Raw genomic sequence first — 18057 nt, 5'->3', positions numbered from 1 at the left:
AGTCTTACACTTCTTAAGCACGAAGACTTCCTTAGACAGCTACTTCTACCTAAAGTCAGGTTTATGAAAAGGAGGTGGCCTGGTTAAGCAAGGGGTACTCAGTGAAGCCAGAGTGCGTGCCTGGGCTGTGTAAACAATACGGGACTAACGTGGTGAACGGTACCTGCCATCTGCCTGCCTATCCACCCATCTGTACCGACTGCTCCGTTTCTTAAAATCAACCTTTCAAATAAATTTATATATACACATTTTGGAGTATTATCAAAGTCCAGGCAAATCATTAAAAAGGGGAAGGTTTCACATAATCCTAAGCTATAAAAACTTACCACACATAATGTTTTCTCATTTCTGTAAGATTAAGGCTTCATGATTTTATTCCTGTAAGACAGCCCTTCATGGTGATGTGACTTAAATCATCAAAGAAGCTGCTGAGCTTTCTCTCGAGGTATGTGTGGGGGTGTGGGTATCTAACATGCTTTCAGAGACTGGTTTTCTCTGGACAAACCCCTGACGGCAGGAAGCCCGGCACAGCAGGGTTTTGCAACCTTGCCACGCATCGGTCCAGTGCCTACCCCTGACACTGTGGGGGTCTAAGGGCCAGGAGCAGCACCCTCGGGCACCTGTTTGCATCACCACTTTGCCTCCTCCCTTCTTCAACATCGACTCCTCCCCACTAAGCTGGGGTGGGTAACTGAGGAGTGCTCCCAGGCCGGCTTTCTCCCAGCCACTCCCTTCTGCTCAACTTGGGTGGAAGGGAGAGCGGTAGCCAGGAGAACGCATCGGGAAGGACAGAGGGTAGGGGATGACCCACTTTTGGACAAGCACTCCGCTCGGCATCCGAGAGGCTTCTGTACATAATCCCCAGCACGTCACCGAGCTTGCCACACCGGTGTCGTTATCATGCACCTTTATAGAGGCACCTGTGAGGACGGAGGCCCCCATCCTCCTTGCTAGCAGGGTGGCTGAGCCCGAGGAGGGCCCTGAGGCCCATGCTGGACTCGAGTGGCTGGTGTGGTCCTTCTGACCCTGCTGTACTCTTTTGTGTCTCACACACATGGTGCCTGCCCCTCACACCTTCTTCCTCAAATGCCCGTCTCTTCCAGCTACCCTATCCATCCCTAAAGCAGTGGAGTAAAAGGACAGACTTAAGAAGGAGAAAGGCGTACATTAGCAGCATTTCTCTAAGTGTTGAACAACTGATCAAGCACAGTCCCATAAAAGCCGAACTCTTTGGCACTAAAAGTGTATTTCACAACTCCTTCAAACACGATCCATGCGGAGCCTTTCCTACTACAAGAAAAACCACAAGAAAGTCCATTCGGAATGTTTTGTTTTGTTTTTTTTTTTTAATATATTTTTGGATATGAAATTTCCTAACTGTAGTTATGGCAGAGAAAAAGTAACAGAACTAAGCAAGTTCTACTCCTCGCCCCCTCCAGAAACACCCTAAAACCAAGAATTTAAAATGACATTTCTGCAAACAAAAGTAACTTCTTTTAACATCCATGATCTCAGAATGCCAGAACATGTACACAGTTAAGTCTTTATAGATCATATTTCATTTTAGTTTTTTAAATTGAGTACAACAAGAGAAAACAGCTGGTTACGGCCATTCTGACAAAACAATGGCTCTTTCAGCTTACTTTCTACTGATGCTAGCAACCTTATACAGAAGATCTCCTCTGGAGTTACTGAAAGGACACTGTGCATACCAACAAAAGGACACTCATACAGAGAACCATCATGTAAGCCAAGCAAAAAGCAACAATTACAGTGCTGGGAAAAAATAAAATTCATTTACAGACTAAATTACGAAACACATAACTCATTTAAAATAGGCAGCCAGGAACCTCCATGTCTACTATCATGAAAATGCAAAAGGAACCTCTCAGCTCTGATTCTACACAACAGGCATCCCTGTCTATGCATTCCCAAGATTCACACTCAGAATTTCAACACAATGAGCAATCACACAATTGCAAGCAAATAAAGCCTTTAAAACTTCTCATCAGTACACTTGAATCAATCCTTAAAAAGTATATTCAAGCATAAAAACAGGTTAATCAACCCATAAGTGTGGCAGCTTTAAGACTCCCAACAAATGTAAGGGAAGCAGGGAAGAGGTTACAGGTTAAGAGGCCAGAATAAAACGTGGTGAACACGAACAGAAGCTCCCAGCCAACTGCAACCCTGCCTCAATTCACCAACTTAACGCCTGCGAAGCAGGGTCCGACTGGGGGGCAGGGCGGGGCCTCTCGCTGCCCAGAGACCTCAGCAGAGCACACAGGCAGCACACGTCCCGGCAGCCCGAGTTGCGCCCGCTCTCACGGCTCACCCTGCCAGAGCAGGACCGTGACCCTTCCACCCCAAGGACACGCCACATGGAGACGGTACAGAGGTTCCCCACTCAAACTTGTCTGTATTCCTTCCCTGTTATTTTGGGAAAATGCTGCACTTAAGTTTCAGCTAGGACACAAACAATCTTTGAAGTAATAGCACAGAAGAGGGAATAAACATCACACACTCGCAAGCATTTCCCTTCAAAGTCTGAACATTTTTGTAAACAATCTGAATCACTTCAAATGCCATCTTCAGGACAGATCCTTAATTCCATGGGGAAAAATATCTAGTTAGAATCAGTCCCCAAAAGTGCCCACCCCACCCTCTCTAGACTTCCAGCCCAACCCTAGAGGATCAACCCCCAACCCCCAAAAAGGAAGGAGAACAAAAATTTTAAAGGACAGTTTTACCCTAACATCCTATTTGCTTTCTGTTTATCTCCCCTATTGCCACGTCAAGAACTCCTGTGGAATTCTCAGAAATATAAATGTAATCCTTGCACATTCAACTTTCATGGAAATTCTAATGCCCAGGAGGTGATGGCAGAGCACATAACAGAAGGTATGTGTGGACACAGCCGCCGTCCCAGAAAGGCAAAGAGGAAGAGTTTAGGGGAAAGAGAGCTGGGGTTCTTTGGGTTCCATTTCTGTGGACACCATATATCCTGACCTCCCTTTCCTTCTGTCACCCGGCAGAGGCTGCTGCCTCGTTTCAGGACTGGAGAGGCTTTCCTACTGTGTTTCAGCACACTGAGCAGCAGTGAATGCACAGGGTCTCCTGGGGGAGGGGCGCAGGGAAGACCTGCCACGCTCACTCAGTTCCAGTCCGTTCACACACGTTTTGCTTAATGCTTACAATAACCCCAACAGTCGGCACTTTCAGAGAAGGGAATAAAGCCCAGAGAAGCAAGACGACTTACCCAAGGCTCGCCAGCTGAGTGGAGTTGGGGCTCAAACCAAGTCAAATGAGCCAGAGGCCCTCCCTCCACGGCCCCACAATCCAGCCCCACTCACAGGGACACTACCCTTGAGTCTCAGCTCAGTTTATAAATAGCTCAAACATGCTTGCTTACCAAGAGTTCTTAAGTTGAAATATTTAAATATTTAACTGTAACTTATCCTTAATGCTACTAGGACAATTTTTCCATTCACAGTTTAAAAGATTTTTAAATGGCTCTTTTCAAAAGTAACTGTGACCATCTTCCTAGCACACTTAGTAAAACTTGGTGACCCTCTGAGAAGCAGAAACGGAGCCCCTGCACCCCACTGAGCAGCGCCCCCCAGCCACAGAGCTGCTCCTCTGCCTCCTTCCGCTGCCGGGTCTCACCAAACCAGCGGCAGATCTGTGCCTTCTGCTTCACTTCTTTTAGTTTGGTTTCAGGTTGAGAAACCGAAGCCAATTATCTCCAACTTACACTTTTACCTAGAAAACCCAGCCCCAGTTTTAAAAGTAGCATTTTCTCTTACAGCAAATCTAATTCCATCCCCCGTGCTTCCAGTTCGACGAACTCAGAGAAACAGGATTCCAGCAGCCTGGAGTTAGCTCGCAACTACATTCTAGAATCCTAACACTTCCTCCAACCCACTATCCCAAGGGCTCCAGGCTGAAGGGAGACTTCAAAAAAACATCCTTTTTCTACTCCAGAAATGCTACTCAGCACCTCAGAGACCCCTTACCAGTGCCTCTCGGGCACTCAGCTCAAGAGGAGACTAAAAACACCATAACCATTCAACAGACAAGCGGATATCAGCACTGCATGTCATGTAACGCGTGGCCACATCGAGCTGACGTGGAGGGCACCCCAAGAGGTCCTTTCCCCTCAGAGGAGGGTGTCCGAGGGAGCGTACCTGTGCTCTGTGAGAACATTCACTGCAGATGGGTGGTTGGCACAGTACGCAAGGTACAAGGTTTTCATTTGTGGCATCAGATTTAAAAAGCATCCTCCAACTCTCTGCTGAGCTTCTGGCAACCTAGAGATACGCAACACAGGGAAATCATCCTAAATTTTACAGAAAGAAGGGAAATTGCCAAGTAATAAACAGAAAATTTGAGTGAGGAAGACCTCCTTGTATACCACCTCTACGAGAGCCAAATATACAAATCCCAGAACACGTGCTCATACCAGCAATCTAGCAAGTGCCGGCCCTGAAAGCCCCTGCTATAAAGCAGCAGACTAAGCCCCATCCCTGCTCCGGCGTCCGGCTGCCATGAGCCAGCGGGGCACAGCTACAAGCCCACAGAGCGAAGCTTTGGGCAGTGAGAGAAACAGAGGCCATGAATCCTTCAGCTCTGTGTAAGAGGGGAATTCTAAAATCACTTGGCTGGCGAGGTTTGCTACTGAGGTAGCATCGAGACAGGCGCACACACACACACCACGAACACCACAGCCCTCCTTCCATTTAGGTGAAAGCTGGAGGCCCAGCCCCCCCACAGACCCCTTTCTCCCTTCTCAAATCCAGGCTGTGACAGTTGCTGAGCCTCAAACAGGCATAAACTCACAAGAACAAAAAGAACAGAAGGGGAGATGGTCAGCACCAACTGTGGAAGAACAGCAACCGATGATGAGTGGTCCTTACTTGGGAGGCCCATCAGACTCCAAGCTCGAGGCCACGCCCTCAGCTGGCTTCTAGCAAGGAGGAGGCTCCCCTTCAGGTTACAGCCACCTTATCCTATCAAATGGACTCTCCTGCAGGTACACAAACTTTGGACAAAAGATAAAACCAACTGTCTGAAGGCAGCAGATGGCCAGAGAGGAAGATTCTGGAGACGACTGGCAGTTGGAGAAGGAAAGGACACAGCTCTCTACGCTCTGGGGCCAACGATGGCCAAGGCTGGGCCATGTGGGACAGCTAAGCCCCGAGAACAAACTGCACAGTTTGGTTCAACCCGAGCTGCTGGGATGCTGGGGGGAAATCCTAGGACTATGCATCTGAGTTCTGCACCAATCTCTGCGAACTTTCAGAATATTCGTGATAAAAGGTAAGAAGAACGGCTGATAAGGAAGCTAGTCTCAAACCCTCCGTCCCACCATCGAAACTCCAACAGCTAACACCAACGCACCATGCCCCTGAGGAACTTGACCAAAACACTACCTAGGTCACACCGAGGTCCGAGACAACTCCAACGCCTGCAGCTTGACGAGATGTTGGACTCTCGGCCCCTTTGTGCCCTCCCTGAATTTCAGGGTTCAGATCCATACATGTGCAGTGCAGACAAGCCTGAGGGAAGGCCCAAGAGAGGCGCTACAAATGCACTCCACAAATATTATTTAGTCCACGTTATCCAAGGCCACTGGGAAAAACGGGGGCAAACACATGGAGGCTGGCTTCTTGCAAAGGCCCCACATTGCTGGCAAATGACCTCCATTCACCAAAAGGAAAGCAAAGCGATTCTCAAACTACTCTTTTCATGCCCGGTAATTAATGCCACTTTATACAAACTAAAAATGCTACAAAAGGAAACATAATGTGAATTTCTGTTTGAAAGTCAGTACTTCCTGTGTCCTTCAGTTTCCCTGTCACACCTTCCAGGATCAAGAGCCTGGAGGAAACCTGGAACCTACTTTGAGCCTGGCCAACTGTCGGCCTGGGGCACAGAGGGCAGAACATCCCTCACCACTTCCAAGAGGGAGAAAGACAAAACGCTACAGGGAAGGAAAAACCAGAGACCAACCAGATTCCAAGAGAAAAAATTTCCTGGTCCTGCTGACACAGAAACAGAATTTAAAAATAAAAAGGATCTCTTTCCTCTACCAAGTCCACAGGTAAATCAACATCGAGACCTACAGCCGAGAAACTGTGTTCATGTGCATTATGACTTCAAGTCTTCCAACGCCCAGCAGGCACGTAGTAAACACCCTTCGATATGTCTGATGTTGACCAAGAACAAAACAGTCACAGACAAAAAAAAAAAAAAAAAAGTCAAGCAGATGGCCAATCATTCAGAACATGCCTCCCCACTTCCCACAAAATACCATGCAAAAGGTAAAACCAAGCATGATAATCACATTATAGACATAGTGCTTTACAATCCCTCCGCTTCCAGAGGGCCAGGAACACATGCAGAAGGAGCCCACCTGCACGGGATCTTCCTCCCCTTAAAAATTCCTACTCCTGGCAAGTCTCTCTCCTTTCTCTACAGTCAGTAGAGACCCCTACTATAAACACTGGACAGTCAAAAACACAACTTTTACTATAAAAGTTGATACACCAAAAAGATTCAAATGTGATTTCTAAAATTACATTAAACTCGATTCTTTAAATACCAGTTGTACTATAACCTGAATTTTGCAAATTTTTAGGGTCTTACTTACTTGGTGCATTCTTCTAAAGACTGTACAAGCATTTGCTGGAAAGAACATATTTCTTCTAGATTTCCCATTAAATATGAAGTGTTTGCTGAACTTAACCTAGAACCAGGAAAAATAATAGTGAAAGTACGTACAGTTTCACTCCCCTCTCCCCTCCCAATGCCCAGAGGCTCCACCTACTAAAAATCCCTACATCTAAAACAAACTGGTACACCGGATCGCACCAGCATTCTATCCTCTATTCTCAGAGAACATGAGCAAACAGCCTAGGTGTCGACTATATGCTGCAGTTAATACAATTTATCATCCAACTTACTTCTCACTGGTCTGCAAAGGCCGTAGATAGGTTGAAAGCACAGTCTGAAGTTCTTTAGAATATTCATTTTCTGTTTCCAAAATATTCTGTAGCACCTACAACAAATGATAAATCGCATTATTCGCCGTTAAGATTTAGCAGGTTTGGGAATTTCATCACTATCCAAACTCACGTGCTGTTTCTACAGAATACCGATGTGTTTGCTACCCCTCCCTGTGACCATTAACTATGAAAACCTGTGTAAACAGATTCTTCCCGCAGCAACACAGCTCACTTCCTTGCACTGCCAAGCACACGTGGGACAGGTAACACGTAGAACGAGGCTGGGATGAATTCCATCATCAGAGAAATGATGCCCCATCTGCTCACATCACAACAGCACACACACACAGATCAATCTCCAACACGGTGTCGTGCAGGAGAAGCCAGCCATTCACAAAAGGATGCCATGCCTATCCCATTTACAGTGAGTCCAAGAACAGGCAAAACTAAATCTGTTGAGGGCAGAAAGAAGGGGGGAGGAGTGACAATGGGGAAGGGGCCTAGGTTTCTAGGGTGATAGATATGTTCTATATCATAATTTGAGTAGTTGTTACAAATAAATACACTTGTCAAAACTCACTGAACTGTACCCTTAAAATCCATGCATTTTAACATATGCAAAGTATATTTCAACTAATAATAAAATCAAGTTTACTCTTTAGATTGAGCCTAGCAAATATAAATCAATTTCACTAGAGAATGATGGTCTCAGATCATGCTATACACATTAAAAATTAAAAGTCCACCAGTATAAAGCCCTTAAATAGCCACTACTTTAAAGAATGACAGATCAACCTTAAAATATTTCCTGATACCCTATGTTAGATAAAAAGTGCAAAACATGGGGCCCCTGGGTGGCTCAGTCGGTTAAGCGTCTGCCTTCAGCTCAGGTCATGACCTCAGGGTCCTGGGCATCGAGTCCCGCATCAGGCTCCCTGCTCAGTGGGGAGCCTGCTTCTCCCTCTTTCTGCTCATGATCTCTGTTGTCTCTCTCAAATGGGTAAATAAAATCTTAAAAAAAAAAAAAAGTGCAAAACAGCTGAATTAAAAAATAAGCCTCTTTCCATCACAATGGCCAAGAGCAGAGGCCCCTCCCAGGGCAGGGCGGGGAGGTGACAAGGCCAGCAGTAGCTCTCCTCCTCAGGAAAACTATTCCTCTTACCCTCTCTGCTTCAGTCTTGTCCTCTGGAAGGATCCTCCAAAATCAAAGCGCTAGTGAGGAGCAGAGCCCGCGTGGGGCGTGTGCACCTGGATCGGACACAGCCCGGCCCCCTCTGTGCCCTCTCTGGCTGCCAGGCTGAGTGCAGGAATCTGGGCTCCCAGGAGACCCGATGTAAGTAAGGAACGCAAATCCCTTCCTCAATCCCCTTTTTCCTTCCCGCTCTGTCAGCAGCCCAGCACCTTCTTCAGTATCACATCCCACGTGCTTCAGAGTGTCCACGAAATGCACTAAGATGCGCTACTTCTCTTCCGAAACCAACCATCCTCAATCACGCACAAAGTTGTATAGAATAAATACAAATACACTCAGTCTTCTTCCCAGGTTGATAATTAAAATATATATGCTTAAACATTAAAAAAGTAATCATTCAGCTAAATTTAGATTTCAACATCAGTAACATGCATACAACATGGATTCTTAGTCTGTTCACTGTTTTGTGTGTCCTCGGGAGAGCACAGTCCTTCGTAAGTAAATGCAAACCTGATTAAATAACTTACATGCTACACTATCTAAGATGAAGAGAATCAGTCGCTTTCACTGTGACACTGGGCTCTGGTTTCGCCCCTGAATGGGTCTATTCATGCAAGAATGGGGGAGCGAGACGGAGGGCGGAGGGGCTGCTCTGGGAGTTCATTCCTTTGTGGGAAAATCTGGGTGCTGGTCCCAGGATTACAATGTCTCCCTTCGAAGAAATGGTCACTGGACACAAATGTCAAAGGAACGGTGGACAGAGAACATACTGTGACACCAGCCACTGCATCAGAAAATTATACTTTACACCAGACCTTATCCTTTAAAAGTAACATGAATCCAAGTAAATAGTCCTTGAACTGAAAAAAAATAAAAAATTTAATCTGTCACCAATGCAGAAGATGGAAAGTCTTCAATGTTCCAACAAAAATTAAACTGTGATTTCATGTGTTGGTTACAAATATTACAAACTATTAGCAGTGCTGCTTAGAGAGTGCTTGAAAACCCATGCACCTTTTATACAATGAGAGGCAATAAGTACAAGAAAACATCACCGGGATGACTGTGAGTCAGATAAAATGGCATTTCCTCCATCACAGCATTAAATCATAGTATGCAGATATAAAAGCCTCCCCTAAGAATGTACCAGAAACAATGCCAAAGAATCCTCTACCAAAAAACCATAGTAAGGCAGTTAAGTTGGTTAATGTCAACTAGCAGTCACAAACATGCTTTTCAAGTAAGTGCTAAAGACAAGTTAAGTTCTATAATCCCCCCACCCAAACAATCCAAGTTACACTCAGCTTTTCCACCAACACTCGACCAGACTTGGCTGAGTCCCGCTGAGGCCAGGAGCCACACGTGCCACCCCCCCCAGCCCCCCCAGCTCATCAGCACCTGTCTCCCCCTTCTGGACTTCTGCACGCTCTGGCTGCTGCAGGACCCCATGTGACTTCCCAGCCGCGCTGCAGAGCTCCATCACACGCAGGCTGCCCCAGAGAGCGCAGGCAGGGCTCACAGCAGGAGTGGCCTGCGTCCCACAGCAGCCATGAGGATGGCGGGGCTCCACCAGCGCCAGCGCCAGCTCTCCCTCAGGCATGAGGCGTGGAGAGCCCAGCCGTCAGACAATGGGGCCACACAGGAGGAGGGCACCGGGCAGGCCACACAGACAATCCCTGAACTGTCAGCTGGTGCAGTAGAGCAAAACAAAGACTGAGCTCACTACCTTACAGACACAGAAACTCACTTTGTTACCACCACCGTTCACAGAGCACTTAGTATCACTGATTCACCGCAAATTTTGGTAGGTTTCATACTTCAAGTCACTGAGTCCTTTAAAAATAAAGAACTAATTTACCTAAGAAGCATAACATTTTCTTAGAGATTTGATCAAAATGAAAGATCAGCATGAACTAAAACCTACTTATAGAAACACAACCCTGGTTTGTTCTTAAGCATGCCCCTGGGACAGTAACGGATCAGACAGTAGGAAATAACCCCCCCACCTCATCGGCCCCACCACACAAGGAAAACATTATCCCTGACCATTTCCTCCCAACCCAGTCTATTAAACTGTACTTACATTTTCAAAAAACAGATTGTAAGACAGGACGTGAGCCTCTGGGGAGAGGAGAGGAAGGAACGGGCTGGCCGCGCTGCTGGAGGAAGCAATTCCAAGCCCCCTTCCCCCAGCTCCACACCCTCAGCCCCAAGGACCCACTCGCACTGGAAATTACTGATTGAACAGAGCTTGCTCATGTCTGCATGTTCTTAGTAACCAACTCTCAAAAGAGTCTGGAGGTGCCAGATCAAAGTTTAATGTTATTGTGCCTTTTGAAAGACGTTATATTACTGTATTTCTAAATTTGGGGATCCATAAGGTCTTAGGATAGATTTCTTCCAGACACTAAAGGTTTACGATGCAACAGCTGCAGCAAAAGCTCTGGGTCGACGACGATACAGGTCAGGGCAAGAAGCCAGGCTTAGCGAACAGGGGTGAGTGAAGAGCCAACCTTGGGCGCCCAGCAGACCTGGGTGCAAATCCTGGCTCTGCCACATCCCACCTGGGACAGCACATGTCTATGGGTCTGTTTAAGAAAGGCAGTATGGTGGAGGTGGGGGTGGGGAGTGTGCGGATTTTACAGGGTGTGACACTCAAGAGTATCCTGACTTAAGGTAGAAGAAATCTTACAAACCACGCACTGCAGCCTTCCAGCCCAAACCCGGACTCCCACGTAGTGCTACTTGTTCCAGGACTCCAGTATCAGGAGGGAAGAACTGAAAAGCCATCTCGGTTAAGGTGTTGGTTAATCTCGGGAAGCAGAAGGAAAAGGAGAAGCAGCAAAACAAGGGCCTGGGGTCAGTGCTGGTCTACGGGAGCGTAAGATGCTGGGCCAGCGGTCTCCGATCTCCCCTGGCCCAGGTGCAGAGGCCCCAAGCGACACAAGGCGCCAAGAGCACAGTAAAGGCCCATGGAAGTTGCTACAGCGTTTTATGAAAAATGCACACCTATAACTGTACATTTATTAAAGCTAGTGATTGCCACCTGCCATAACTGCAATGTTTCAAAAGAAAAAGCTACCCTGCCTTTTCATGACCCCTGGCGTGAGAAGTAGTTCTCTACTCGCTGTTCCTGTACATAAAAGAATACCGACATAATGCCCTCGATAAAAGCGTTCGACAGAACCTGAAAAATGAGTCAGTACCACTGAACACGTAAGGTCATGAGGACCTGTCTCCACAGATGGACATATTTAAGAAATCTCCTTCTCTAATGATGACTGAGGAAACTCCTCACCCCCTAAAGGACCAATCTCCAGAGCTTTCCCTCTGTCTGGGAGCTTCTCTCAGCTCTGCCGGAAAGAGGTCTTAACGATCCTGCAGGTGCAGCTCATGTGCTTTCACTGCTAAAATCCACCAAGCTTAGGCAAGCCACAGACACATTTCATTACAGCTTCCTGTCACCCGACTGTAGCTCTCCCAGGTAACCCTCAAGGGGATGCCTGTTTGCAAACAACACAGTGACCCCAGTGATGCCTAATGCCCCAAGTGCTTCTACATGCTCTCCCTGACAACCCTGAAAACCTCCTTAAGGCCAAGCACCTCACCAGGCTCCCTAAAGCCAACACGCCAGGCCAAGGCCAACGTTACCAAGCTCATCTGACAGTGAAGTCCCTGTGCAGGCAGCGAGGGGGCTTCCCCCAGGCCAGCCCACCCCACTGACGGGCACACACACACGACCCACGGGCCTGCACCCCCAGCTCCGCCACCCACAGCAAGGGCTCTCCAGATCACGCACTGATCTAGGACACAGAAAACTGCTTTCTGTTTTCCCATTTGAAAACAGACTTAATAGTGGTGGCTGGCTTTGTCACAGAAAATGATCAACTCCGGATTTCCAGTATCTGGAACTTCCTCCACTGCAGCTCTCAAGTCTGACGCCCTGCTTCTGTCTCCAACATCTGGCCTCTGGTGCCAGAGTCGCAAGCCACCGTGGCTTGCATGATCAAGTGACGAAGTCTGCCACTCCTGAGAAGCCACACTCTCCTGCACACTTTTACTTCAACGGTTTTGCATCATTAAATCCTGTGGCCTTTAGAATTTCGTATTCTGCTTATACTGCACATAAACACGTATTTTAGGTATTTTTTTAAAGCTTCATGTGCATTTTTCGTAATTATGAATGTATGTGCCACTGGTTCCTTAATCGTTCTTGAGCTGCTACATACTTAGGTTGCTTGTAATTTATCACTATAATAATCCCATCGAAACACCTCTGCACAGGGGCACCTGGGGGGCTCAGTCAGTCAAACGTCTGACTCTTGATTTCGGCTCAGGTCATGATCTCAGGGTCGTGGGATCCAGCCCCATGCAGGGGCTCCGCACTCAGCAGGGAGTCTGCTCGGAACTCTCTGCCCCTCTGCCCCTCCCCCCTGCTCTCACTCTCTAAAATAAATCCTAAAAAAAATAAATAAAACCACCTTCGCACAAACATCACTGAACACGTTTTAGGTAATTCCTCTAGAACTACCAGATTACAGGGCTTGACCATTTTCAGAATTCTATACACAGCGGCCATATTACTTTTGAGAAGCACTATGGATTTACATTTCCACCATTACCAGAGTGAAGATTCTCTTTAAATCTTTGCTCACCAGATACGTAAGTGGTTGCTATCAGAATTTTTATGCAAAGCTTAACCATACTGTCAGAGTGCTATAGATAATGTTCGTGTCCTCCCAAAATGCATATGTTTTGTTTGGGCATCCCGAAATCCCCAGTGTGGTGGCCCTTGGAGATGAGGCCTTCGGGCAGTATACGTAAGGGGATGAAGAGGCCGGCTCTGTCTCTCCGCCACGTGAAGACGTGACCAAAGGCAGCCCTCTGTCAACCAGGAAGAGGGAAGTCAGCCAAACCCCAAGCAGGCTGGCACCCAAATCTCAGACTCCCAGCCTCCAGAACTGGGAGGAGTCCACCCAGTCTGTGGCGCTGTTACGGCGGCCCAAACGATTCCAACATCTCCAGTTTTATACCACTCACATCCTCTTGTATATATCCACTAATCCTAACGTATGTGCATTAATGAGCTCCTCAGTCATTAAGGATAATCTTGTGTTGTTAGAACTGTTACAAATGTTCCAATTAACTTGTAATTTGGTTTCCATTTTTCGAAGGCAAAGAATTTATTAAACTTTTATGAAGTCTAATCAATTTCAATATTTTCTTTTGTTTTCATTGCTTTTATGTTCTAGAAAGCTTCCTCTCACCCCAATGAATTAACTGACCACATACAGATCCACTGGCAGAGAATGGAAGCCCATTTAAGCACAATCTTTGAGCAATCATTGGCTACATACTAAGCTCTGCAGCTCTGAGTATGAATACTAGGAAGCCACGCTTTAACAAAAAGAAGCCCTCAGTGGCTGTGGGGGAGATAAACTGCAGAGTTAGTCAAAGTCAGTCAGTAAACAAAAGTAACAACCAATTCTGGGAGTAGGAGAGTTCAGAATCCAGAATTACTAAATCTAAAGTGTCCAATTTTTAGTGAAAATTTACAAGATACACAAAGAACCCAGAACATGTGACCCATGCACAAAAACCAAGCACTCCATGGAAATGGGCTGAGGGGCCCCGGAGCTGGGCTCAGCAGGTAAAAGCTTCATAACAGCTGCTATCAACATGTTCAAACAGGGCCTTCCCATTCTGCCCGTTTCTGTGTGGAAATCATCACTCCATCCTACCAGGTAAAAAGCTGAACAGACTGAAAAATCAGCGTGTCCTGGATCCAGGTGGGAGAGAGGACAGGACCCACAAGGCAAACCCCCAACCCCAAGACTGGCGAGGCCGACAGGCAAACACTGGGAGTCCTACTCACCAGAGCCTGGGGGCCCCCCGGCAGAACCAGCATGAGAGCCGGCAACAGGGCTGGAAAACAGGTACTAGAATTGACGGATGGCTGGAGGCTCAGGGCAGACAAGCTGAGAGTTAACAGCTCTGGGGGGAGACCCAGTTGTAGAGATGCCCTCACAATACTGGGAAATTTAAGTCCAGGAGTTTGAGGAGGTTCCCAAAGTATCAGAGGAAAATGCCCCTGGGTTTCCAGCAGAGAAACGGAAAAGAACCATTCTGAAATGTGCTCTGCCCCTGTTCTTAATGAGGACTGCCCTCAGGGGAGGGAGTTAGCCAGAGCCCAAGCTGCTTCAAAGACCTGGGGAAGGGAGACACCCAGCCCCAGCTCACCGCAGCCATCCCATCTTGTGGTGGGGGCAGGGGTGGTATGTAAAAACACCCGTAAAGTCCACAGGCCCCCGCTCAGATAGAGCGGCAATCCCAGGACTAGAGAGCACTTCCCCTTCCCCCAACACCTCATCTCATGGCAGGCTTATTTACAGCACTTCCTTTTACCTGACACAGCATGTCCAGCTATCAAGAAACACAAGGTACACCAAAAGGCAAGACACAATCTGAAGAGACCAAGCATCAGAGCTAGACAGACACGGCAGGAATGCTGGAATGATCCCACCAGAAACTGAAAACAACTATGATTAATGTGCTAAGGGATCTGGCAGATAAAGCAGGCCACATGCAAGAGAAGCTGGCAAGGAGATGGAAATCTTAAGAACTGCAAACTGATAGAGAAACACTAACAGAAAAGAACTCCTGTGACGGTCTCATGAGCAGACGGGACACGCTGAAGAAAGAACCACACGCTCCAGCACCTAAAGGAATCCTTGAAGACCGAAAAGACACAAGAAAACACAGGAGAATATCCAAGGACTGTGGGACGGCACCAGGTGTAACATACACGTAATGGGAATCCCAGGAGGAGAAGGAACAGGAGATTGAAAAATGATGACTGAGAATTTCCCCTAATTAATGTCAGACACCAAGCCACAGACCCCAGGAAGCCCAGAGCACACCAAGCAGGATAAATGCCAGAAAAGTTATATCCATGCATATTATCCTCATACTACAAAGTTAAAGGGAAAAAGTAACACATCTGGTAAAAGACTTATCCAAAATATATGAAGAACCCTTACAACTCAGTAAGAGAACCCAACTTTAAAAATGGACAGAAGAACTGAACAGATACCTTACAAAAGAAAATACACAAATGGCAAATAAGCATGTGAAAAGATGCTCCACATCCTTCGTCAGCAGGCAGACAGCACGGCACACCTAGCACCTCAGGGAGACCCAGACGCGGAGAAGCCGTCCCACGAGAATCCTCCACGGGAAGACAGTGTGGTAGCTTCTTACAGAACTAAACTTACCACGCAACCCAACAACAGCACTCCTTGGCATTCACCCAAAGGAGCTGAAAACATGCCCACACAAAAACCTGCACATGCAAGTTTATAGCAGCTTTATTCATAATTTCCAGCACTTGGAAGGAAGGGAGATGTCCTCCAGCAGGTGATGGGTAAACTGGCCCATCCAGACAGTGGGTTACAATCCTGCACTAAAATGAGCGCCATCAAGCCACCAGACGCGCTGATCACAGGGGGAAGCCGTGCACAACTGGAGGCGGGAGGTCCACGGGAAATCTCCATCACCCTCCCCACTTTACCGTGAGCCTAAAACTGCTCTAAAATAGGCAAGTCAAACGATGACTCAAATACAGTCTGTATTTGACTATAAAAATAACCAAGTAGGGGCGCCTGGGTGGCTCAGTCGTTAAGCATCTGCCTTCGGCTAGGGTCGTGATCCCAGGACCCTGGGATCGAGCCCCACATCGGGCTCCCTGCTCCACGGGGAAGCCTGCTTCTCCCTCTCCTACTCCCCCTGCTTGTGTTCCCTCTCTCGCTATGTCTCTGTGTGTCAAATAAATAAATAAAATCTTAAAAAAAAAAAAAAAAACCAAGTGGGGGCACCTGGGTGGCTCAGTCAGTCAAGCGTCCAACTCTTGGTTTCAGCTCAGGTCGTGATCAAGCCCCGTGTGTCGGGGTCCACACTCAGCAGGGAGGCTGCTTCAGATTCTCCCTCTCCCTCTGCCCCTCCCCTACACACACCCGCGCGCTCACTCAAATAAATCTTTTTTTAAAAAAATGGAAAATTTGAACGAACTCAAATGGCAATTATGAACTGAAAGGTGTGATAAAGTGAAAAATTCACTAGAGGAGCTCAACATTAGATCTGAAATGCAAAAGAATCTGCCAACAAAAAGGACAATAGAGAGTATTCAGTCTGAAGAACAGAAAGAAACAAAGAAACATTAACAGCACCTCAGAGATCCACGGACACCATCACACTGAACGTGTGCACAGTGGGCGTCCCATCAAGAGGAAACATGATGAATGTCCTGTGACGGTCTTAAGTCACCAAGAATCACGCTGAAACCCCCAGTGTTTTTGGCTTGTCTTGACCACCCTACAGGAGAAACAGGTTACAGATCCAACCCATTCATGCCTGTCTCCTCTCTTAATTTCAATACGCTTGTACCTCCACCTCCAGCCCTCCTCACTGCTCTCCGCTGGGCCCACGCGGAGACCCAGTCTTTCGTGAACAGTCTTTCCTCTTGGAGAACCTTCTCCAATCAGTGGGGTTAAAAATACCTACACTTCCTGTGAAATACCTAGTTTCCTATGAAAATGAACCACCCAAGGCAGTATGAAAATGCCGAATGCATAATCTATTCTACTTTGCTCTGCATGTGGTATTCTGTTCTATGTTTTACTTTATGTCATTTATAAATACAAACTTCAAAGAAGAGGAATTTATTCCTGACTTAGTCACTAATCAGTGTGTGACCTCGGACAAGTCCTTTAACCTCTAAAGCTTTTGGTGTTCTCCCCTATAAAATGGGAGTGCCATCCTAAAAGGTGATTTCTATGAATTCTAAGTCCATAACAACTGCAATTTTCACATGCACTATTTACTAACACAGCGTTACGTAAACAACGATTTCGACGTGATTCTGAGGTCAAGGTGTTTTCCCATATTCTGAATTAAACAGTAGCTGACTCAGAACAGCACGTGTGATATAAAGGCTCTCTACGCCGTACAAGCACAGTTAAAAGAAAGAAATCTAAAAAGGCACTGATTATGCTTCAAGCTGAAGAGGACTACAGAAGTTATAATGCAAAGGAAGGGGCGCCTGGGGAGCTCAGTTGGTTAAGCATCTGACTTGATTTCAGCTCAGTTTATTATCTCAGTGTCATGAGATCAAGCCTCACACCAGGCTCCATGCTCGGCGGGGAATCTGCTTGGGATTCTCTCTCCCTCCCTTCCTCTAAAATAAGTAAATAAATCTTTAAGTGTGTCTGTGTGCTTGCATAAAATGCAAAGGAAAACGACCTGCCAGGACTTCTGGAAAAGCATGGTCGCCTACTTTGACAAAATCCCTAATGGGAGCAAGATTACTGGAGACAGGAGAAATGCAGCTGGTAGCAGTTTACAGGGCGCTAACTTGCTTCCTCTAACCTCTAAGAGAAGCAAGCTCCTTCAGAACATCACTGTGTACTGGTACACAGACAAGCTGACACTCGCCACATGAAGCCTTCCCCTGGAAAGAAACCAACATCCCACATAAGGACACAAGAGGAAAGGCAGCTCCACAAGTTCTCGTACTGTGAAACCCTGAAGAACCACAAGACGACTCTTACTGTGGCTCTGTGCACGGAGCCAAGCACATAGCACAATACACGCTAAAAACCAACGACCTCAGCAGAGCCCTGTTGCAGGAACAAACCTCCAACAAAGAACCAAACAGGACGTGGAGGGCAGAGCACAACCAGGAAAGGTGGGTGGCCCACCAAGTCAGGGTACAGGCTGTGCTGGGGAGCCTGGCGCTCTCTCAGCGCAGGGCTGGCGTGGAAGCCTGCACTTGGAGGGAGCAGCGGAGACTGGGAAAAGAAC

General features: G+C 47.0%; 1 protein-coding gene across 4 annotated transcripts in view; it reads right to left on the bottom strand.

Moving 5' to 3' along the window:
- The window catches only part of ARHGEF7 (Rho guanine nucleotide exchange factor 7), a 125289-nt gene that overhangs the window by 28865 nt on the left and 78367 nt on the right, over positions 1-18057 (bottom strand). For 3 of the 4 annotated variants that reach the window (XM_081815211.1, XM_081815212.1, XM_031035863.2), the window contains 3 exons: positions 6966-7060; positions 6653-6748; positions 4188-4310 (listed from right to left, as the gene is read on the bottom strand). In XM_081815211.1, coding sequence (XP_081671337.1) covers positions 4188-4310; positions 6653-6748; positions 6966-7060 — 314 coding nt within the window. Of the gene's footprint in view, positions 1-4187; positions 4311-6652; positions 6749-6965; positions 7061-9597; positions 9726-18057 lie in introns of those variants that run through there. The other variant, XM_031035866.2, reaches the window with a different exon arrangement.

The sequence above is a fragment of the Leptonychotes weddellii genome, chromosome 3 (genome assembly GCF_054177405.1).
Source record: "Leptonychotes weddellii isolate Sample4059 chromosome 3, ASM5417740v2, whole genome shotgun sequence".
NCBI classification, from domain to species: domain Eukaryota; kingdom Metazoa; phylum Chordata; class Mammalia; order Carnivora; family Phocidae; genus Leptonychotes; species Leptonychotes weddellii.
Note: the sequence above shows the minus strand (reverse complement) of the source record. Positions and strands in the feature narration are given on the sequence as shown.